The sequence below is a fragment of the Atta cephalotes genome (assembly GCF_000143395.1).
Source record: "Atta cephalotes unplaced genomic scaffold scaffold00005, whole genome shotgun sequence".
Lineage (NCBI taxonomy): Eukaryota > Metazoa > Arthropoda > Insecta > Hymenoptera > Formicidae > Atta > Atta cephalotes.
Genome location: NW_012130069.1, coordinates 3,688,239 through 3,711,489, shown reverse-complemented (window position 1 = coordinate 3,711,489; position 23,251 = coordinate 3,688,239). Strand labels below are relative to the sequence as shown.

Sequence of the window (23,251 nt, the reverse complement as noted above, 5' to 3'; positions counted from 1 at the left end):
CCGTCATTTTTGTCTCACATTACGCATATGCGAGATGCGACAGTGGCGACAGTGCCGACAAATTATTATCAAATTGTATATAGCGCAATATGGCGAGCGGCGTCAAGCGACATTTGGTGTTTACGGTTTGTCGAGTGAGATTTCAATCAAGAATGCCGTCGCCGGTGAATTTTGTGTGAGACAGTATCATTATTGTGGTGCCAATGGTTATCGACGATCGACAGCGACCATTCGAGCATGGCGCGATGCGTTGCCTGATGCCGGCGATCTCAGCCGGCTTCGGCGAGCACATTGAGGTTAGCTTTTTGAATTTGTGCCCGTTTGCGCCGTCGCCCTATGGTAACGCGCGAGTAAGTGAACCGATGCATTTGTATTTCTTTTATAGGAATATGAAGTGTTGAATTTATTGGGTAAAGGCGGCTACGGAAGCGTCTACCGTGCGAGATGTCGCCGCAGCGGCGTAGAAGTTGCGATCAAAATGGTAATTTTCTTATCTGTTTCTTCTTGGATTGAGAGATGTCTGTCACACCAGTTGCATTGTTGCTAGCCCTGAGATACTTTGAATATAAGATACTTTGAAACGCATAAAATTGTTTGTCGATCTTTGCATGTTTTGAAGTATTGGGTAAAAGAAATTGGATCAATGTCAAATTTTGAGAGTTTCACAACTTTCTGGCAAATCTTGACAAACGTTTCAATGTCAAATTTTGAGATCACATTTTGCTTAAATCCATATTCAGCCTTATTATACCCAAAGTTTATTGCAAAGTTTCTCTCTTTTCAAAATGAGCAATCTATATTTGTTATATTTTCTTATCTTCTATCTCCTTTATATTTATTTCTAGATCGACAAGAAAATGATGCAGATTGCTGGGATGATGGATAGAGTTAGACAAGAAGTAGAGATACATATAAAATTGAAACATCCAGCTATCTTGGAGGCATACACGTGTTTTGAAAATGCAAATTACGTGTATCTAGTTTTAGAATTATGTCGTAATGGAGAACTTCAACGTTATCTCAAAGCACAAGGCACTAAAACTCTATCTGAAGAACATGGTATATTTACATAAGAATTAATACGTTATAAATTATATATTAAGTTATATCCATTATAACAAAATTTTACTGTTTTAGCTGCCTACATAATCAAACAAGTAGTACAGGGTTTGCTTTATCTCCATTCCCATCAGATACTTCACAGAGATTTGTCATTGTCCAATTTACTTTTGACTAAAGATATGCAAGTGGTATGTGTAGAGAAAAAACAGTATTTGTTATTAAAAAAAGATTTGTTTTTTTTAAATTTAGTTTTTATATTCATAGAAAATAGCGGATTTTGGATTGGCCACACAGATGAGTAAACCAGATGAAAAGCATTTGACTATGTGTGGTACACCGAACTATATCTCGCCCGAAGTAATTTTTCAAAGTCGCTGTATAGATTGCATATTTCGCAGGAATGTGACATTGAAAAATTTTTAGGTTGCTACGAGATCTTCACATGGGCCAGAAGCAGATGTGTGGAGCTTGGGATGTATGTTGTATACTTTGTTGGTAGGCAAGCCACCGTTTGAGACAGACGCAATTAAGAGTACTCTGACCCGAGTAGTTATGGCTGATTACGTAATGCCACTTCATCTATCAGAAAATGCAAGGGATTTGATAGATAAATTATTGAAGAAGAATCCGAAAGACAGGATATGCTTGCGGGATATTCATAAGCATGCCTTTATAATGAGTATAGAAAAAAGTAAGCTACATAATGTAAGTGAGGATACAGGTACTCAAGATATAGCAATTAAATGCAATGTGAATATATTAATCATTAGATTTGTTCTTTTTAACTGAATTTTTGCATGGTTTATTTTTTTTATCTTTTAAAGACAGAGAAAAGAATTATGCAGAAGTTTAATCAAAAAGAACTATTGATAATAAGATCTATTGATAATAAAGAAAATGCCATTAAATTAACCAGTCCATAAATAATTGCAATACATTCATGTTTTTATATTTTGTTTATTCAGGAAAGAAATAATACGAGCAAAAATCCATTTACTAATATGGTGGACTCCGGCCTCGGTAGGACACTTTCGTCGTATGGTCGACCAAAAATGCGATCTCGATCGGAGGAAAGAATGTCTACGTTACCAATGATGCCTATGGTTAGTGTACGAAGCGAGCCGTTATCCGAGCCTATTGCGAAAATGCAATCAAATCCTAATCGTGGAATGAGATATGCTAATTATCGCCCGAAAGATGATTCTTTGATTCAGATACGTAGTAGAGGATTTTCGCAAAACGAACAGTACGGCAATTACAATGCTTATAATGAATCCGAGAAATCAAGGTTGATAGAGAAGCACAAGCCAAGGAAAGAAAACAATGTGGAAAACCGTAGTGCGGAAGGAACTGAAAAGAGCACAAAGTTACAAGTGTCACCTTTAAATTCCAATAGGCTAGAGCCTAAAAGACACAAAACGAAAAGTGCGATACTCACCATTCTAGATAATGGAGAAGTGTGCATTGAATTTATCAAGCGCAGAAATGGCACGGTACGTAAAGAATACAAAGCTTGCTAGTAGTAATAGTAATGAATATAAATGGAAATATCATATTCTTTCATGAAAAAAAGTAGCATATATATATGTATGATAATTACAAGAAAATTACATAAAAATATCTAATATAATTCATAGGAAAAGATAAACGAAGTGTGTAGAATATCAGGGGATGGTCTGCGAATTGTTCTTTACAAATTAAACCCGACTGTGGAGATTGACTCGCAACCACCACCATTGCCTAATCGGGGTGCCGATAGTATTTATTCGTATGAAAATTTACCAGCGTGTCATCATCGAAAATATATGTATGCCTTTCGTTTCGTGAAACTGGTTCAGGCAAAAACCCCAAAATTAACACTATACACTCAACGCTCGAAGTGCCTATTCATGGAAAATGGTCCACAACCCGACTGTGAAGTGCATTTTTATAATGGCATAAAGGTATTCAATTATTGATTTAATCATTCTGTTATGTATATGTGATAAAATGAAAACTTTGTTATTTAACATTTGTATTTTATATTTAGTTTTTATATTTTTATATTTCAGGTTGTCCGGACAGACGGTGTGGTGAAGATCACTAATAACAATGGTGCCACGTTTGTTGAGGGTGCATTCCCATCGCATCTCGAGACCTATTATGAGCATTACTCGGAATGTTATCAGCGTTGTTTGCTATTGGAATCTACTCTAGCATCTTTGGAGGCAGCCACTGGACATTCTTGCTTCCCTGTGATAATCGGACGACGGCCCAATACAGCCTTGAGTGATTCTCCCTACCTTCAGGGAAAAGAAAACATCTCACACACTACACAATCTCCTGTTGTAAGTAGCAGAGAAAATGCTTAATTATTTTACGTTGCTAAATTAATGCTAAATTGAATATCTTTCAGATGCCGTCGTTCGACGCTAGTTGTTCCGTCATGTCAACAGGAACTTCTAGGTCACGCAATATGAATTCTGTGCGTAACTCTAATCATAATACGAAGATAGCTGTGCCAGGAATTGGCCTTGTTACCAAATTGTCATCCGGAAATATTAGGGTCGATTATCAGGACGGATCTGCCTTAACTGTAATTTACTATCTAAATATAATTTCTTAATTTTAATTAGTTATTAATTTAACTTTCCGGACAGATTATTAACGATAGTTTATTAGACAATCATTCGACTAATGATTGAGTATATTTATATTTTATCAATTGGGGTTTGTTGCAGATAAGTCCGCAAAGTCACAACAGTGACATAATATATGAGACTAATGACGGCACAGTTACACGATATAACAGGCATCATCAGCAAAACTTGGAGATACCGGTCAAAAAGAAGCTTCTACAATTACCAACGATTATCAAGTATTTCATAGAGCCAATGCATAAAGGCATTCGGTAGCTCTGCTTGAAAGTATAAAGTATTGTGTATAGTACGAGAAATTACCTTTGCCTATAGATTGTAAGCTTGCTTTAAATTTATAAATTAGCATAGATTTATAGATAGAGTTTATGCAAAGTTAATAAAGCTTTGAAATTGTGATCAGGCTAGACATTGAATTGGATTGGAATTTAACTAATTAATGAATTAAAATTCATTTGCAATTAGTTTTTTCTTCTGATTAATTAAATTTCAATCCAATCTTAATCTCAATCTCTAATCTGATTGCGACTTTACGAATATTTTCTAAGTATATGATAATATGATATAAAAAGATATATATTATATTCTTTGATACGCGCTTGATTCAAGTTACTATTGCAATTGTATAAAATAAGAAAAAAAAGGAAAGAGAAAAACTCGTTAAATAATGAAATAAAAAAAATAATTAACGAGAATAATATTTTTTTAATGTCGATATTTATTTTTATAGATCAGACAAGAGAATAATTTTTATAAGAGTGGAATAAAATTGAGAATTTTTCCACTATTTGCATTATGTAAAAGAGCATTCTGCGAAATCCGGTATCTCCTCAAAGTGACAAATGTGCAGGTATATTTATTGTTTTATCAATAGATAATATACTTAAATCATTATTATGATCGCTGTTTTTTTTGCCGAACAGCAATGAAAAAAGAATATGTAATAAAAAATATAATAATTTCCATTTTTCACGTAAAAATATTACAGCAGGTTTCTCTTTTTCCCACATTATCTTCCTGTGATCCTTTCATCTTCGAAATTTAATTATATCGGATTGTTAAAATATAATCCTCGGTCGCTTCGGCGTATTATTATCGCGACTTCTCGATCGAATCGGGGTCACAGTCGGTCATCGTCACTCCCACCTCGCTCCATTGAAGGGAACGACGGTTTTGATGAGCGTTTACTACGGCGGCGCGCCCTACGATTCGACGCTGCGGGAGCAACGATCTCATTCACCATACGGAACGTAACGGACGCGCTCCGTGACGCCATGTTGATGCCGTCTTTGGCCGGAGATACCCCGTGGAAGTCATTCCCCGTGATTCCCAAAATCCGACGCGTACGCACGTGATAAGATTAATAATATCGTCAAGAGAGATCATCCGTGGAGCCGTTCGCAGATGGTTCGCGTAATCCGTCGTTGCGTCGCCTCCCGGAGTGATTCTGACAGATGGTAAACAAGCGAATAACGCAATAGTATTTTGTCATCGTAAAGTTCTGTGAACGGAGATCAAAAGATCCTGTAAGAGTGTAAGCATAAGATCTCGCACACAGACAACTACATAATTAATAGAATTTGAGAATTCATCGAGTTCGTTAGTTTTATCCGCCTTCTTTCTCTTTTGCATTCAGCGATTGCAACCGTGAGTGGGATGTCCTTCGCTACTGCGATCGTGGGATGTGTGATCGCTGCGGTAATTAACGAGAAACGGCTACTGTAATCGCGGATTCCGCGACGCGTACGGGCGCTGCCCATCCTGTCTCTTTACTAACCTCAAGCAGGCGACGCGAACTACGAAAATGGGTAAGTCCACGCTAATCTTGACAAAAATCTGTCTGTCGCTCTTCTGTTATAAATTATAACGCAATTGTGATGTTCACAGTCTGATTTAAGAGTTCACAATCTGTATTGAATCCCACTGTGAGGGTCATAACAACGACAGCCATACGGTTGTAAACATTGGAACTATTTCTGGTTTAATTATATTGGATAATAAATTAATTAATGAACGCTGAGCTAATTTTGATGTGATGTAAATTATAATGTGATGTAAAGATTTAGAGCATGAATTAATTCCAAGAAAGCTTGTTAAGTTTTATTAAGAGACAGATGATATTCGCACGCAAGCGAAAGAATCATGGTTGTCGATAATAATAGAGTGGTTGTTATAATTGCTAATTATTTCCGTCCAAGACAATTTAGCACGCTAATGACACGTTTATATTACCGAGTTTGTGAATGAACTGGCGTCATTAGTGAATATACTCAGACACATGTCGCGCGTTATCTGACTGAACTGTAGATAAATGATTAGTCATCGTCGATAGTATAATTTAGTCATTGGCTGAACGTCCAGCTTTCACCACGCATTCATTGTTATTGTTAAGTCGTTTGTTGTTTCTGTTATAATTGTATTAAAATGACGAGATTACGCGAATTACATCAAGCTAGAGAAAATCTGCCACTGCGTGGCAATTTTGGGAGTAATGTTAGCCTGGATAGGTTTTCTGAACGTAATTTACATGGTCTAAATTCAAACGAACAAAGCTGCAGTAAGTATTTAAAAACTGCCATTAAAATGTGATAATAAATGGCACAAACGTAGGTCATTATATATTGTTACTATTAATACTGAAAAAAAATCTATACTATGTATAATGTAAACTGCAGATTTTTAGTAGTCTTTAGTTGTCTGTTATACATTGGTTGCTTTCCATTTGATAACACAAATCGACACAAGTCAACATAAGTGTTGTTTTATCTTTATCTCTCTGAATATCAAAAAAGATAGAACGACGCTTGTGTCAACTTATGTCATCAAATGGAAAATATCCATAGGAACATGACTTGTAAATGTAGATGCAATAAACATTGAATCTTACTTTTTGTTGTAATGGATTTTATTAATTGGAATTTATCTCAACGATTTATAGTAATTATATATCTATGTAAAATTTATTTGTGACATTATGTTAAATTAAATTAAATTAAATTAAATTAAAAATTATGTTACATTATTGTTATAGTATTTAGATTTTAATTGTAATCAAATTTAATGTGAATGATTCAATTAAATTTATAAATCGATGTATGATGCTTCTCATAACAAAATGACAAATGTAAAGGAATTTTTTTGTTAGGGAACATGTGCAACGAATGCATGGCCAGAGTGCCATATGCGACTCTTATAGCAACCATTATGTGTTGTCTGGGAGTTGGAATCTTCTGCGGAACCATGTACAGAGGTGCAACGTTATGTGCTCTTATGATGGATCAGGTAAAAAGCATGAGAACTTGATAAGTTTTTTCAAAATAATTTAGATTCTATAAATTTTAAGTTATTAAATTATTTAGGTGTTTCACCTGCATCTTGGATGGTTGGAAGCGGTGCAGTTAGTGTTTGCATCAGTCGGAGCATGCATGGCAGCTTTAGGATTCATGATTTTGTGTGTTGGTTGTCTTGCAACTGGTGCTACGAGGCACAAAGTCTATCGTGCATGGAGATCCCGAGTGGGTGGACGTATATCCTGTGCTGTCGTAAGTATTTAAAGTTTAAAATCTTTATTATTTTCATATTAGTGAAAAAATTTCTGACTACAAGCTACATCTTTAATTTTTTAGTTTATGACTATCATCTACATTCTGCAAATAGCTTGGCTTCTGATATTCGCATTCTTGGTTATTACAACGCTGATATTCACTATATTCTGGAATTTGTGCAGCAATCCACGTGTTCAATCTCTTGATGATTGCATTGATTTTACTCAATTCAGTAAGTTTTCACTTGTGTCACATTGATATATGAGTAGATTGAAACTAGAATATTGTATTTAAATCCGTATTTCCTTCTTCTATTTTAAAAAATGGTTATTTTATTTCAATTTATTATAATTACTATTATATGGTATATAATAGTAATTTGAATATAGTATATTAAATGTTAAATGTTTGTTATCGTAAAAATTTAAATCTGATAAAGAGCAATCAAATTTATATTATTTCAGGTTTTATGTTTCCAAATAATACGCGGGTGCAGGACATGCAAGTGTGTGGACCCCAAGAAGTTAAGCTGTTCTGTAAGGATTTTGTGGAGAAGGCTGAGGTGATGTTCATCTTGGCGACCACGGCGAGCATGCTTGTGATTCTAAGCTTGATACATTACCTGATGTGCTTATCTGCTAATTATGCACATATACGAGATCATGAAAAGTTCCAGGAGCTGCAGGAACTGCAGTACCTACAGGATGCGACCGATCCAGATTCTCCTCAGTCAGGAATGGGTACTCTCGGCTCTCATCGCGGTAAAGATAGGTTCTAGGACACGGCCCGCGAGATCTTCACCATGAACCCTTTGTAAGGAGCCTACCATTTACTTGAATATCTACGTAGGTTATCCTTATGATTGGAAATCTCTTCCGGATACTACTTCGTCTTCTCTATGTACCTAAATTCGGTATTCTGCTCATAACGGTGTGTCTATCGCCAAAGTAGTCTACTGATTGGAGGATCTTGCGGGAACCAACTTTATGCCGTCCATTATATCTACGACTGTCGTATGTAAGTGTCTACTCGTATGTCGCATCTACTCGTTTTTTTTAATGTAAAAAAAATGTTATTTTATTGAAGCATGTATCGATTTGTCATAAGATTTTCATTTTTAATGCGGATCGCTCGATTAAAATCGAGATCATTTGTAGAGTTTTGGCTCACGAATGTCATTCCATAAACTTGTATTAATAGGAAAAATATTTGAAATCTATCCTGTGCATGTTTGAAGTGTACAAGATTCCAGCGCACAAAGATTTTTTTTACTTGGAAGTAAAAACTTGTTTTATTTCACTTCGATGTACGCACACTCTATATTGTGCGTAATAGTATTATGCGAGTATTCACGATTTTAGATCATTTATTGATCTTTCGGTATTAGGGCTAATTATCGAACTATATATATCATTATATCTTCAGTATTGAGATTTTTTTTACGCAAGAGATTTCTTATATATATATATATGTGTGTGTGTGTGTGTGTGTGCGTGTGTGTGTATGTGCGTGCGTGCGTGCGTGGGTGTGTGTGTGTGTGTGTGTATGTACACACACATACACATACACACACACATACACACACACACACACACACACACACACACACGTTTATATGGCTACTAGACTACTAAGCATATATTTTCGTTACATTATGGATATTTAAGGTGGTTTTTTAGTAAATTGAGTTATCATAGAAATATAATTTTCATATAATTATCATATAATTTTAATATAATTATCATAGAAATCTAATTTCTTTGTATAATTGAAGTTGAAGAACCGAAATTGATGTATGCAAAATTCTACGGTAGGTTAACAATGAAATAAGAGAAAAAAAATGTTGAAAAGAAAATATAATCTTTCACGTATAATAAGATAAGGCTCGCAAACTTTGGAGTGCAGGGTGGCTCGCCGCTTAATGCGATTGACTCGCGATCTGTATGATTGAATAAGATTTTTCGTGGTTTGCCGTTCGGGTTCGACTATATGTTAAACTATACGTTCTCGAATGTTTATAAACTCTGAGAGTAGAATTCCACTATTACTGAATTCAAAAACATAAGCGAGTCTCTGTCCAAAGAGGTTGTAAAGGCTTACTGATACGCATGATATTGTGACCTCTTGCATGGGATCAGAAATCCATACAGGGGAATTGGTAAGAGCAAGAGCAAGACGCTTCTTTGATTAACCACACAAATCTTACCATAGACTTTTCTCAAAAATGAGATTATAACAGTTTAAAAACGATTTTAATAGTCATCAAAAAGTAATAAGTCAATAACTGGAAAGATATTTACGTGTATAAACTTGTATATAAATTTAACTTCGAAAAATAAACATAATCTCATCTTGTTTTCGTTTGATGAAGATGCAGTGCTTGATTTATTTTGTATGTTCTATTTCATATTATTTCATTAAAATATACACGTAGTTTTAATATTTTTTTCAAATTATGCAGATATTTGTAATTTTGGGTGGGTCATCCACTGGTGAAGCATCCCAAATTTTCGACACTTTACTAAAGAACCACCTTAAAGCACGCTGGGAAAATCAGAATAAGGTAATAAAAGAGACAACTATACATATATATTAGCTAGTACATAAAAAAAGATCAAACAACGACCGTATATATCGTAATTGTTAAAATGTTATTATTTATCACATTTTCACTGAATATCTTCCTAGCATACTTGTTATGAAATATTCATGTCGTTTGTGTTATACAGAACAAAGCTCATATTTCATTAAACAGCTTTCTATGGAAAATGTTACAAAATGTATATTTCCATTAAATGTTACAGAAAACGTAACAACATCCGTGCATATGAAAGAATATATCTATATATCCGTAGAGTCTCTCTCTTACTTATTTGCGTATATGTATAACATCGATTTGTGAAAAGAGCAATATTTTTCTGAATAGTAAAAGAATTCCGCTATAAACTTTTAGAAAAAGAAATGAAAGTTACAAATTCTTTTATGCACGTTACTTGTGCCAAAATAAGAAATGAATTTTTGCTCTGAACAAAAATCTAAGAATTATTAAACATGTTGAGGCACAAATAAAAAAATATACATACAATCGCGAGATGGACACGCCACATATATTATTACTTGCTCAAATAATTTGACAATGACTGCTAATTTTCCATAATGTGATTACCGGGCGAAAAATCTTGCGCAACCCGCAACTTAAATTAGAATACGATCTTTTATATATAATAATTCTAAATTTCTTTATTATACACATCTGATGAGTAAAGTTATACACATATCAAATGGTAATTTGAATTTATATGCAGCTGCAAAAGGTTGTATATACAATAGAAAATAAAATGGCACGCAGTATGTATATTTTCTATTAATGAAAGAGATTTGATTTGAGCTAAAAGTTGTAAAACGTGCCGTATTCTTGTTCGAAAATAACTACAATGTATATTCTATTAATGAATAAAAAAATATTTCCTTCTTATAAAATATGTCTCTGCATATATTTCAAAGTTTTCGTATTAATTAATAGTTAGTTTTTGCTTTGGTATGCAGTTTTTATGTAATTTAATATAGTAGACAAAGTATATACACAATGATCGTTAATTATTTTGTACAATTCTTCGTTCGTCGCGTAATGTTCAGTCCTCGTCGAACTGGAGATCCAGCTCCAGATCAAGGGCACTAACTTCTTGGAGAGTGTTGATGAATGTGTACCGCGAAAAGATCATGTACAATTTTCGAAACCAGACGTACTGAGACTTGTGTGCAGCCATGGCACTCTGCAAGAAGAAAAAAAACGTTAAGAAAGAAATTTGTGTGAAGTGATTAATTAAACAGAATGTTCTGATTTACTTTGATTGTTCGCTTTTGTTCGTATGTTACTAGATACCAATATGAGGCTGAAAGTAGACTGACGGGCAAATCTAAGATTTGAATGTACTTCCTGATTATATTAACGGACTCTAACACGTACAACTTGCAATCTGCAACATGATCAGATTTATATTATACAAGCCTGCTATATTTGTATGTCAATTATATGAACGATACTGACAAGGAGGTACTTTTTTCTCTATGCATAATGCAGCGATCGCAAAATATAAGGAGATATGATTCTTATGTCGGCTCACTCCGTATTTATCGAATGTCACGACGGCATTGATTTTATACATTTCTATGTATTGCAAGATGCTCTCTGCAACTGTGTCTGTTGGCCACTGTACGCCTTGATCATCTGGCAGCTCGCCACTCCTGCACATTCATTTATCCAACTATATATAGTAGATAATTATTTTATTATATCATCATTGCACACTTAAATGAAATAATCCAGTTTTTACACTTTGTAAAAATTAGATAAGCACACCTAGTTAAATGGACCGTTAGAATTAAGTGATTCTCTCTATGATAATCTTTGAAACAAAAATATAAGCCGGTGTTACTTAAATGAAATTTATTAAAGCAAAGCTAATTTAAGAACTCAACTCAATGCGCGCGCGCGCGTGTGTGTATGTGTGTGTGTGTGTGTGTGCATGTGTAAAATTTTTAGAATATTTCATACTAAGTTTGGTTCTTGGAAAAATTATTAAAAAATATTTTTATTGTAATGATAGAATAATTGTGACAAATGTTTTATTTATGGTATTTGGGATTTGTTATACTCTGTCTTAGCAATACCGAGTTAAATTGGAATACATGTATGGCCTAGTTTCACCCATGTAAGATTAACTTTAATTTGAATTTAATTTACTCTTTATCTTTCTTATAATTAGAAAAGATACGAAGTGGAACTGAGTCTGAATGTTTGCAAGTGACATTTCCCAAGACACACTCACATAATAATCGTCACATTGGCTTCTGGAATTCCCAACACCTTAGTACATTCCCATAGCTCGTCTATCCTCCTTCTGTCCCCACCTGCAAGCATACTAGTAAACATCAATAGACACAGCGTTTGTGTGATGTCTAGCCTGGTTTATTCCTGTTCAGTTAATCCGGATCGTTACTCACGATCCTGGACAACAGAGGCCCATCAGTGTGACATGTACCCATGGATAAGCACAGCAAGTAGATCTCGCTGGCTTTGGAGCGGGTTAGCCAGTAGACTAGTGGTCCAAAGAACATCACCTCGTCATCTGGATGAGCGGTGACTAGAAGAAGCCTGGCAGGTGGACCTGGTAGTTGCCAGGCAGTATGACCCACCCGCTTCAGGATTGCATAAAGGAAGACACAGACACAAAGATATGCTAGCAAAGCGATCAACAGCTGCCATGAAATCTCGCGGATGTAATAACACCACCAGCAGATCGCCTCGTTGAGCTGTAGACTAAAATACAACCGCACGTACTCCAGGTTGGCCATCATCCAGGGATGATATCCACGTGCACAACACGCGTAACGTTCGCGGGCTATCGCGGTACCATAATGCGAATTATCGTTCACGAGCGAGAACGTAATGAACGTAATGAATGTTCTCGTCACGTCAATCGTCACTGCGGTGTGGAGTAGTCAGAGTATAGTTGAATTTGAGGTTAGGTCACGCCAGTCAAGCGGAGCAGTCGCCGTTTTTGATATTTTATGGACGACACGAGGAGTAAGGAGAAATTAGGAAGAATTTAGAGAGATATTTAAGATAAAGGGTAGAGAAATAGAATCAAAATGATAGAATACGAAATATAAAGCATGTTAATATATTTCTAATATGTTAACTCGAGATAAGTGAGATAATTATTTTTATATATAATACATATAATTAATTGTCAATCTCGTTAATTATTTATAAACGCGAATTAGTAATTCTAAATGTATAATATACATAGCGCATCGGGGGAAAGGGGAGGGAATAAGTGATTATTTTTTTAAATTAGATAATTGTAATTGATATTAACGTCATGTTATAATTAGAATTAAGGTAACTAATATTAATTGACTTGCTTAATGATTCTCTCAAACTTTGCGCAAAAATTAGAGTAATTTAATAAAAAAATAATTAATATAAAGTAAAAGTTTCGAAAAATCAATAGTAAAAAATCGGTAGCAATATATCGAACTTCGAGTGCGCGCGCGCGAGTTTCGATTTCTCGAAATCTCCTAAAGCTACATTCAGCTGTCAGCACTTAGCAGTCAGCTTTGTTTGCAATTTGTTTTGTATTTCTAATTTCTACTCCAATTTTTCCTTTGACATACAAATAATTATTTTTAAGAGTTTTTAAATACTCAGATAAGAATAGGAATACAGAAAAGATTTTATAGACGGCAGATATCTATGCTGAATATTCTTTTAATACTGACTTCTTTAGTACGTCACGAAGTGTTTGTCACAGGTTATGTTATTGCGCGAAAGGTAGTCAGAAAATCGAAAATTCCAGGATGAAGAATGATCAAGAACAGATAGACTTGTATCGAGACACGTATGTAAGATATTTAGGTAATGACAAGAGATCGTCGAATGCTATTATTGAAGTTTTCTGTCATCTTTCCTTTATTTTATATTTCGCAATTTTGCCAAACAATGCCAAATTATTGTTTTGAAAAAAAGTTGGTAGTCAGATAGTATATCAGTATTTAAAAAAATTTATATATATATATATATATATACTAACAAGATTTTTTTCTAGGTTATGCAAATGAAGTTGGAGAAGCATTTAGAAGTCTCGTGCCTAAGTCTATTGTATGGTCCAGTTATGTATTATCGAGTGGATATGTTCTCGCAGATACTATACACAAGGGTGCAAAAGTTTACCAAGTATTGCAAGAAAATTTTAATTTAATGGAACAGAAATAATTATGGATCACTTAACGACTTTAATTGATTATTATAGGAGGATGCTACTCCACAAAAAATCAAAAATGTTCTATTATCCACATCAGATACTTTGCTATGGCAGGCATTCGCATCAGTGATAGTTCCTGGTTTCACTATAAATAGAATTTGCGCGGCAGTTCAGTTCGCACAAAGAAAAAGTATAAGAGTAGTTTGGAAGACGCCTTGGATCTCTACGCTTATTGGTTTGGTATCTATTCCTTTCATAATACATCCTATTGATCATGCTGTGGAGGGAGCAATGGATGTTACTTATAGAAAATGGACAGGATATCATCCAAAAGGGCTTCTATGTGATATAAAACATGAATAACAATATGAATATATTCGTTAATTATAGTAACAAGAGAGGTCGTGCTTACAAGCAAGTTACAATATATTAATAAATATATTACAGAATTTATTCCATTTTTACGTAAAATAATTAAAAGACCTTATATTAATATGGTGAAAGAATAATAATCATATTTTTTATGATCTTTATTGTCTAAGGATAACGATGATCAAATTGGTACCTGAAAGTTTTTTTAAAATCACATCAAAATATAAATTAAAATTCTTTATAATATACGAGATAAGGAATACTTATAAGATATGAAATTTAAAAGAAGTTAAACTAAATTTGACATCTATTGAATCATGTCAGAGAAACGACCTTTCTTAGTTTAGAAACAGTACAGTATTACTGCCAAATATATTCTGAGATAGTACAACACAGTGCACTTAGAATATCTTACTGCTAATTGCAATAATATTAAATATTTTTGTTATAATGTACATATTATACAGCTACATTATATAGTTATTATATTATATAGCTGTATTATTCATATATGTGCATTAAGATTTTTAGCTGGCTTTCATGCCACAATTGTTAAATTATTGAATAAAGTTACTGATTTAACATTCCCTATTCTCGTAATCGTCATATACCTAAACCTATATGATTATTTTCGCTTTAATGCATCATTAGTATTTTTTACAATATATTGATTATTTTCTTTATTTTTCTTTCGTTATTGTATCAAATGGAAAATTCAAAATAATCATTCGTTAAAAATAATTTACAAAGGAAGCAACGTGTCGACACGAAAGAAATTTATCGTCATGATATAAGAGGAATATTTAGTCAAGGTTCCGCGAAGTGAAGAAATGGTTTCGCAAGTTATGCATGGCGAAAGGTTCTACGCGGCTTCCACGGCGGTTAATAATGGCGCGATGTAGGGTAACACCCGTTTCATGAAAATGTATCATGCAAAAAATAATACCACATCATAGCGGCGTCATAATTATACGCAAGCAGCGCCGATTACGAGATTATTATCTGCTCGTACTACACAATTTCCCTCGCTATCGTGGCTAAATCTGAGGTCCACGCTCACGATAAATGCGATTGTAATCGATATACATTTTTTAACAGCGATTAGAGCGAGTTCCGTATTAAGACATCAATGGCACCGACTAAGTGTTTTCCCTAGAGTAATTTACGATTGTAGATAACGCCAAGAATTTTCCGCAAAAAATAAATGACGCAAGATACATTGACACGTATCCATTTCGCGAAATTGAATTTCTAACATGCAGAATCGACAGAGAATTGAAGATTCTTTAGATTCTTTTGTATCTTCCTTTATATTTCGTGTCAATGACATTTTAGCAATGTTTTAAGATCATTTTTTAAGATCATTTTTTAATTTCTTTTGTAGGACAGTTTCAAATGTACGCATAATTCTTTGGAGTTCTTTTGGATTCTTGTTTTTCCAATGACTATCTTTTTGAAGAAAGAATCGAATATAATTCATCATTATGGAAATTAAAATTAGTAAATTTTTCATAAATTTATATAACGTTTTTGATGACGTGTCATTCTTGAAACATATGTCATTTTTGTTATATTATTTTATAATATTGTTTAAGTAATTCTATTTAAATAATTAACGTACTTGGTTTTTGTTTTATACAGATAGTTGATATAGTAAATAATGAAAAAATTACAATAAAATTGGCGAAATATTCAATATGCAAAATATATTTGAATCGAACCAATAAAGCGTAAACAATTAAATATTGAAGAATATTAAGTGAAAATGGACCGAGAGATTTAAACCAAATGAGTGAAGAAAGCCATTTTCGGTTAAAGTGGTTTTTTAGTGCTTAATAGTATTGTGTAATTTTTACAATTGTCAATTTTATCAAATTACGCGCCATTTGTCGGTCTTAACTTTAGTTATACGCACTCTTTTTTCTACTCTTGATATACACTCGAGTCCTTGAGATCCCATCCATATTTGTTACGGTAACTTCCGTAAAAATAGACGTATTTCAATTTTTTTTTTCAATCAATAGAGAATTGATTGAAGGAATAAGTTCATAATGTGTAAAAAATCAATAAATTTAAGGGACTTCGAGATATATAAATCTATAGATTTAAAGAAAAAAAGAAAAGTTCAGAAACATGAAAAAAATCTCAATTCAGCAAATTACATTGAGGTTTCTGAGATTCCAATATGTATAGCTAGGATTAAAACAGTTTTAGGCTGATATTACATTTGTTATACGACAAATATCAGCCTAAAACTGTTTTAACTCTTAACTGAAAAAAAAGCTGGAGTACATAATATAAATTAAATTAACAAGCAATTTAATATTATTCGTGCTAATAACTTGTCAATTTATTTTATACAAACTTATTTATACAAACTTATTTATTTATTTATTTATTTATTTATTAGCATCAATAATATTAAATTGCTTGTCAATTTAATGTGTAATATTGCGTACTTCAGTTTTAATTTAAAACTGTGTGTTTTTAAACTGATAAATAATCAGTTTGTTTGGATTGGAAAATTGTAAAAATTTACATAATATATTATTAGAAACTAAGACTCGCTTTGACCGAATATGGATATCTTTTCATTAGCTCATTTAATTAAATATTATCTTAAATATCGAAACAATTAAATATCATTTAAAACATCAATAAAACAATTAAATATTGATAAAATAGTAATATACCTTCTCTATTCTTTTCATTTCTCATTGCGAATGAATAATTTACGATAATATCAGCTTCAGTGAATATCCTTGATGCATCGATATAACGAATCGATGATGAAATTTCGTTGTAACAACGAGGAATAAAATCACCAATCGTAACAAATATAATAGAGAATGATCGTATTTCGCGTTTGCTGGTACCTGTCACGATTACAGTTCAAAGAACAATACATGCCAATGATACGCGCCACTGTCCGCTCACTCGAGTATCGGCATTTAAACTGATTTCGAAATATCAGATCTTTTCTATTAGATATGTGTGATATCGCTGCACGCGTCGCATTATTACGATTTCTACGAATTCAAGATTGACGTATATACGCAACGTACGGCTGGGTATTTGTTTTCGCTCGCACGAAAATTGTTACAATGTAGAGCGTTGTGCGTAATTGCCTACGCAAGATCACTGTGCTACCATTTGAACGCGAACTGAAGCGAACCTTTGAGCAGGTCGGCAACGGCGCGTGTCGCTCTGCGTGTCGCATTATTTTTCTGATTACAAACTGCGGACGCTATAAACGTGAAACGTGATCGTTTTCCATTACATCCGATACATGATTAGAGATTGTCGGTTAGATGATCCATCGCTGTCGACTCGTTGCGTCGTATCGAAATTCTTTTCGAAGCAGGTATTACCGCGCAATTTTATCCACTTGGAATGAGAATCGAAAGGAAGAATGAAGGGAATGGGAGACTCTCGGTTTGAATGGAGAGTCGTGCATTACCGTCTCATCGCAACATTTAATTGCTTTTTTAACGCTTCGACTCTGATATAGCTCGAAGCTCGAACGTTCCGCTCGAAAGTTGTTTTGGTCGTAATTTCTTTTTTATTATTTCCGAAAGCGTGGAATAATACACGAATTGGAATGAAAAGTAACGAGAAGCTATACGGTGTATCGAGATTTATTAATAATACTCTTATCTCACTGATTTTGCGCGTTAAAGATGTACGATATTGAATATCGATCGTATATTTTTCGAATTGACCGGCTTGTCTCAATTAGATACATCAAATTGATCGCGTCGTGTCATATGATAGTAGAGTTGCTGACGTCGCTCTTGAATTTTTCAATCAGATAAATACCGTCAGTGCGGAAGAGATCAACTCCAAGATTGGACGATGTCGCGATGCATTGTATCCGAAAATACAATACGATTAGTTCCGCATGTTGACACTCGTTGATTACAAAATCTAATTTATTCTTTTTATTCTTTGAAATTTTACTCTAAAGTGAAAATTCTGTCATTCTTAAAAAAGAATTTTCAATCTTTAAGAGTGAAATTTCATTCTTTAGCGTGAAATAAAAAAGAATACATTTGTCGTATGACAAATTTTTCAAGCATATTAATTGGCTGCGATCGCAAGTCGTATATTTATTGCAACTATGATAATCGTCCTGAAACATCTATATAAGTCTGTAACATCTATTTTTCAAAGAAATGCAGCGACGTTTAACAACGAAGATACTGTTGGTTGCAGTAGATGGAGGCTGTTTTCTTTTTAGAAAACACAGTTGACGCAAACGTCTATCCTTCTTGACAGTTAATGAGTAACAAAAATAGAATGACATGTCGACTGTGTTTCCTAAAAAAAAAGTTGGTGTAAAGTTGGCCGTGCGAGTTTCAAATTCTCTACTGCGATCCCTTAAATTCACATCAATTTAGAAGATATGTCGCGAGTGTTTCGAATCACACGTTCATGTTTTTTTTATATGTACTCTCCCGTTGTGATGTAATATGAAACGTTTCTATTAATGCTCCGTGAGTATCGGTCATCGTTTTAATCGCATTTTCACGAATGTTCAGTGTCAATGTTCTACGATTCCTATGAAGGAACGACAACGGAAGGACGTGAGAGGAGGAGGAATATCTCGAAAAGGCATCAGACGACAACAAAGCAGTGGCAAATGGTGAGTGATTGGTAACTTCATTTATTATTCATTACTGAGATTAATCGCTTCATTTATCTTTGCGATATGTTGAAAAAAAGTCTTTGAGTAAAAACGACATGAGCAGCGGGTTTCACATGCGATTGATTATAGGGAAATTTATGTTAAACGATCGTTTCTTCATAGTTTAAACTATGTGAGTTTATATTAGTGCATTTCAGAGATAAGAAATTTAAAAATTATATAATTATATGTTAAATGCTTTTATTTGAAAACGTTTTCTGACCGTAAGATTAATTTTTTTATTTAAATTTTATTTAATTCTCTTTATTTAAATTTAAGAAATTTTATTTATTACTTTGACAAGATTTCTTATTAATGTTCGATAATTGAAGAGACAATAGAAATAAGTATGTGATATACATACATAATTCTCGTTATAGAATTTATTTAAATGTTTATTTTTTATTTTAATAGAGAAATTAATATCGATGTTCTTTTTTAAGAAAAGTAAAATGTAATTTTTCATAAGAAAAGTAAAATTAGAATGAACTTGCGATCACGCGAATTAAAAATCCGCTAACTGCCAATAAATTTTTCGTAATTCTTGCATGTAATACTCTTGAAACATTTATTATTCTTGTTATATTAGCCAAATAATTAAGTTATGTTGTTAAATTTGTTTCAAATTTATTATAAAAAATTAGATTCTTTAAAAGATCGTTAATTTATTTTAAGACTTTTGAAATATTTATCTTGTTATATTATTGGGATGAACTCAAGTTAAACTGTTAAATTTATTTTAAATTAACTTCACAAGAAGTTACCCTTTAAGAACAATAATAAATTTATTTTAAAATTTAATTTTATATAATTTTAAAATTATTAATTTTAACTCTTAGTACCCACGATTGAGTCATTCGTGTCATACACATTTTTTTCCTTTGAAATATTAAGAATATCCGGCTAAATAATGATCTCTATCCGTTCTAATTATTTTTACTACACAACTTTACAAATATTATTTAAAGATGTTAAAATATATAATAAAAATCACTTAATTTAATTTTTGTATACCTACAAAAGTGAAAATTAATTCTCGACATGAACGACCCATCATGTGTAGTAAAGAATCGTAAAATCATTGCCTGTATTAAAAAGGTTAATTCTATTTAATTTTAAAATTATTTAAAAACAGTTTTGCTTTGCGCGCAATTGTTTTTCTATTATTTATTCATACATGCACATATTTTTTATTTTGTCAATATTAGTAAAGGAACTTCTCTATTCTTCGAACATATTTCTGTTTTTGAAACGGAACTACGAACTATCTTAAGACCTAATACAGCAGGATTCTTAAGCGCATGCGGTCGAGCTACTTGCTGGGCTCCTAATGACACGTCGCGTGTTCGATAATTAATAATTAACTTTGCCTCTTCCCTCTCTATCCTTCTTCTCTCCCTTTCATTTACGCCCTCCTCCCTCTCGCTCGCGCGGAATTACGCGGGCGCTTGAAGAATTTCAATGGCTATCGACGATAACGCACACCACGCCGGCTCGTAATCATATAATTCTAACTATGCGATTACGGGCGCCGCACGGCCGTAAATGAGGCGGCCAGCTCCGGCCAGTAAAGTTTTAGCCGCACTAATAACGCAGCCCTTACCATAAATACCCTCCAGGCGCGCAATTGCAATGAAGTCGTTCGTTCGTACGCTCGCGAACACGGTCGGACCGTAAATATTGTCTCGAATGGACAGAAGCCCATGATAATCCCTGCAATAAATAGTCGCTTACAGCCGCGTCTTAGAGCGGCCACGAATGGTCGAAAACGCACCTACACCGTTTTCTTTTTCTCTTCATTGTTCTTCCCGCTTTCTTTCTATTAGATTACAATTATCATTTGTTCATTGTAATATCCATTTATTTAATACGACGCACGATTTGCAACAAAGTTTCATCCCTAATCGCGGTCCAGAAAAATCGTAGAAATATTTTGTTGTAAGATCGTAATTAATGGCTGCGTTCGGAATGTTGAACAATAAATGTTAAACAAGGACAGATGATGAATCCGAGGCATCGGAGGCATCCGAGCGACGTTTCCAATCAATGTACAGCGATGTTGAAGTATCTACTTGCGTAACGGCAGTACTGCTGAAACAGTGTATTTGCAAGGATAACGTGATGTACGTACATTGCTGCAAAGTCGCGGTAATGTCGCATAATGTAATATTTTCTGTGTTTTTTTTTATATGTTTGTTATTACGATATTACTGCAACCTGCTCTACTATATTTCTCCTGGGAATCAGGAAGTAGTTAAACGCAATGCCGCCTTCGGTGAAGTTTTTTTTAATTATAATACAATCTCCGAGTGCAGCCACCCGCTGTTACCGCGAAGTTAAATCGACTGATATTAAGAAGACGGATATTAAGTTCTGAATTCCGGCAGACTCTCTTTTACCCGAGGGATGCGACACACTCATTCACGCAGATGCATTTATATATCGTTGGCGATCGACATCGCCGCTAGCTTCCGGTCCAACAAAAACTAACAACGTGACGATGTTTTGGTTCCCACCGTTACGAATTGACACCTTTAACCGGCGGGCGATTTTTCACGGAAACCCTTGATAATCTCACATTAACTTTTCGGTAGTCCGTCGCTCACGACCCTCGTAATAAGCCTAACTGGGCGCAACAATATAATTTATAGAGCTGCTTCTTTTTATGGCTAATTATGGCGAATTACGATCGTACGATAGAGGGCCCATTAAACTACCGCTGATCCTGATTAGGAAGAAGAAATGCGCGGGCGAAGCAAAGACGATGTGCGCTTTATCTCCAATTCGTGAAATATCTTTCGTGATGTAGCTCTGTACCGGGTGTCTCGCGACGTCTGCGTGTTCTGAATTTTAATTCTGTCACAATTTTTTAAACTTTTTTTAACGATTAAATTTCCTTGTAAGATTAGGGGAATAATAAATAAATGTATCAATAAAAAATTTGTCTTTGATAAATGATTGAATCTTACGAATTGAGATTAAATTTTTATTTCACAGCAATGGAAATAATAAATTTTAATCTATTTAACAAACCATAGAGTTATTTTATTGTCAAACATTTTCGAAGTATTTAATTGAGAGACGAATACATTCACTCGTACTTCAATCTGTGAAGCGGGACTGTCACAGCAGCAGTAGCAGCATTCGGCCACTCGGTTAATGGCACGTGGAGTCCTTTAATCGATAGAAAGGAGCGCGTGTCGGTTAGATACTCGCACCCTATAACGTATTTCACGAACGTACCAGTGCCTGATGCATAATAAAAGAAGATGAAGAGAGATAAAAGAAGATGAAAATAGAGGATAAAAGAAGCTAGGAAGATGGAAATGAAAGAAAGAGTATATAGAACAAGATGGAGGAAGTATAGAAGAGAGAACGACAATTGAAAGATACGCAGCATGAAGTAGAAAGAGGAGAAAACTGGAGAAGAGAAGCAGATCGACAAGAGAAAACGAAGAGAAAAGAAAAAGAAATGATGACGGGGTAGATGCAGAAGGTCGAACAAGAAAAGGAGGATAGTGCGGACGACGAAGAAGGAAGCAGGAGTAAAGCGATGTATGAAAGAACAGGTACGATCGACAGGCAGAGGAGAATAAAGAAGTGACTGGAAAGAGAGGAAGAAAGGATGACGGATTGATAAAAGGAAGAAGTAAAGGCTGCAGTAGGAACGTAGAAGAAAGAGAAAAAAAGACAAAAGAAATTAACAGGGTTGATGCAAAAGACAGAAGGATGAAAATATGATACACCACGTCGAGTCATCAAGAACAACAAGCAAACATGTACTCGTTCCATTCATAAAGAAAAAGATGATATCGTGTTGAAAGGAGAAAGGTAGACCAAAAAAAAGCGATATAGATAGACTGATAGAATAGATACAGAAAACAGAGGAAGAGAATCATCAGCGATAGAAAATAAAAGAAAAGAATTAGCCGTAGATGTTCATGTATGTATATGAAAAGATAATGCAGGAAGAAGACAATGAACGGTATCTAGAAAGAAAGGTGGAGAGGTACGTAGATGCAGAAGAACAGATAGAACGGCAAGGTGGAAGCGATGGTGCAGCAAGCGAAGAGCGGGGTAGGAAGAGGTGCTTGAGGAGGAAAAGGAGAAGGAGGAGGAGGAAGAGGAGGAAGAGGAGGAGGAGGAGGAGGAGGAACACACTTCGGCGGGCGACGAAAAGGT

The 23,251-nt window shown here is 34.2% G+C and overlaps 4 protein-coding genes across 4 annotated transcripts; 3 read left to right on the top strand and 1 right to left on the bottom strand.

The window, feature by feature from the left end:
• Positions 1-203: 203 nt before the first annotated feature.
• On the top strand, positions 204-3,956 carry LOC105626318 (serine/threonine-protein kinase PLK4). The gene is made up of 11 exons (XM_012207619.1): positions 204-296; positions 386-481; positions 846-1,059; positions 1,138-1,250; positions 1,327-1,419; positions 1,486-1,767; positions 2,028-2,555; positions 2,700-3,005; positions 3,114-3,389; positions 3,458-3,637; positions 3,783-3,956. Exons 1-11 carry the CDS (start codon positions 204-206, stop codon positions 3,954-3,956), a joined length of 2,355 nt encoding a protein of 784 aa, XP_012063009.1.
• A 2,166-nt stretch (positions 3,957-6,122) lies between these two features.
• Positions 6,123-8,021, top strand: LOC105626317 (proteolipid protein DM beta). Its single transcript, XM_012207618.1, has 5 exons — positions 6,123-6,255; positions 6,844-6,980; positions 7,058-7,240; positions 7,325-7,475; positions 7,708-8,021. Exons 1-5 carry the CDS (start codon positions 6,123-6,125, stop codon positions 8,019-8,021), a joined length of 918 nt encoding a protein of 305 aa, XP_012063008.1.
• A 2,854-nt stretch (positions 8,022-10,875) lies between these two features.
• On the bottom strand, positions 10,876-12,601 carry LOC105626316 (N-acetylglucosaminyl-phosphatidylinositol de-N-acetylase). Its single transcript, XM_012207617.1, has 5 exons — positions 12,286-12,601; positions 12,073-12,154; positions 11,292-11,488; positions 11,090-11,220; positions 10,876-11,016 (listed from the first exon to the last, which is right to left on the bottom strand). The coding sequence occupies exons 1-5, from the start codon at positions 12,599-12,601 to the stop codon at positions 10,876-10,878; spliced, it is 867 nt and encodes a 288-aa protein (XP_012063007.1).
• A 1,005-nt stretch (positions 12,602-13,606) lies between these two features.
• LOC105626315 (mitochondrial fission process protein 1) lies at positions 13,607-15,176 on the top strand. The gene is made up of 4 exons (XM_012207615.1): positions 13,607-13,664; positions 13,855-13,982; positions 14,059-14,355; positions 15,132-15,176. The coding sequence occupies exons 1-4, from the start codon at positions 13,607-13,609 to the stop codon at positions 15,174-15,176; spliced, it is 528 nt and encodes a 175-aa protein (XP_012063005.1).
• The last annotated feature ends 8,075 nt before the right edge of the window (positions 15,177-23,251 follow it).

Coding starts and splice junctions, on each gene's coding strand:
- LOC105626318 (XM_012207619.1), top strand. CDS start 204: ATGGTTATCGACGATCGACAGCGACCATTCGAGCATGGCGCGATGCGT. Junction 1,768..2,027: donor AAAAAAGTAAGCTACATAAT/GTAAGTGAGGAT, acceptor TTGTTTATTCAG/GAAAGAAATAATACGAGCAA. Junction 3,638..3,782: donor AGGACGGATCTGCCTTAACT/GTAATTTACTAT, acceptor GGTTTGTTGCAG/ATAAGTCCGCAAAGTCACAA.
- LOC105626317 (XM_012207618.1), top strand. CDS start 6,123: ATGACGAGATTACGCGAATTACATCAAGCTAGAGAAAATCTGCCACTG. Junction 6,256..6,843: donor TTCAAACGAACAAAGCTGCA/GTAAGTATTTAA, acceptor TTTTTTTGTTAG/GGAACATGTGCAACGAATGC. Junction 6,981..7,057: donor GTGCTCTTATGATGGATCAG/GTAAAAAGCATG, acceptor TAAATTATTTAG/GTGTTTCACCTGCATCTTGG.
- LOC105626316 (XM_012207617.1), bottom strand. CDS start 12,601: ATGATGGCCAACCTGGAGTACGTGCGGTTGTATTTTAGTCTACAGCTC. Junction 12,155..12,285: donor CTTGCTGTGCTTATCCATGG/GTACATGTCACA, acceptor GTATGCTTGCAG/GTGGGGACAGAAGGAGGATA. Junction 11,017..11,089: donor AACAAAAGCGAACAATCAAA/GTAAATCAGAAC, acceptor TTCTTCTTGCAG/AGTGCCATGGCTGCACACAA.
- LOC105626315 (XM_012207615.1), top strand. CDS start 13,607: ATGAAGAATGATCAAGAACAGATAGACTTGTATCGAGACACGTATGTA. Junction 13,665..13,854: donor CACGTATGTAAGATATTTAG/GTAATGACAAGA, acceptor ATTTTTTTCTAG/GTTATGCAAATGAAGTTGGA. Junction 14,356..15,131: donor ATCCAAAAGGGCTTCTATGT/GATATAAAACAT, acceptor ATAATTTACAAA/GGAAGCAACGTGTCGACACG.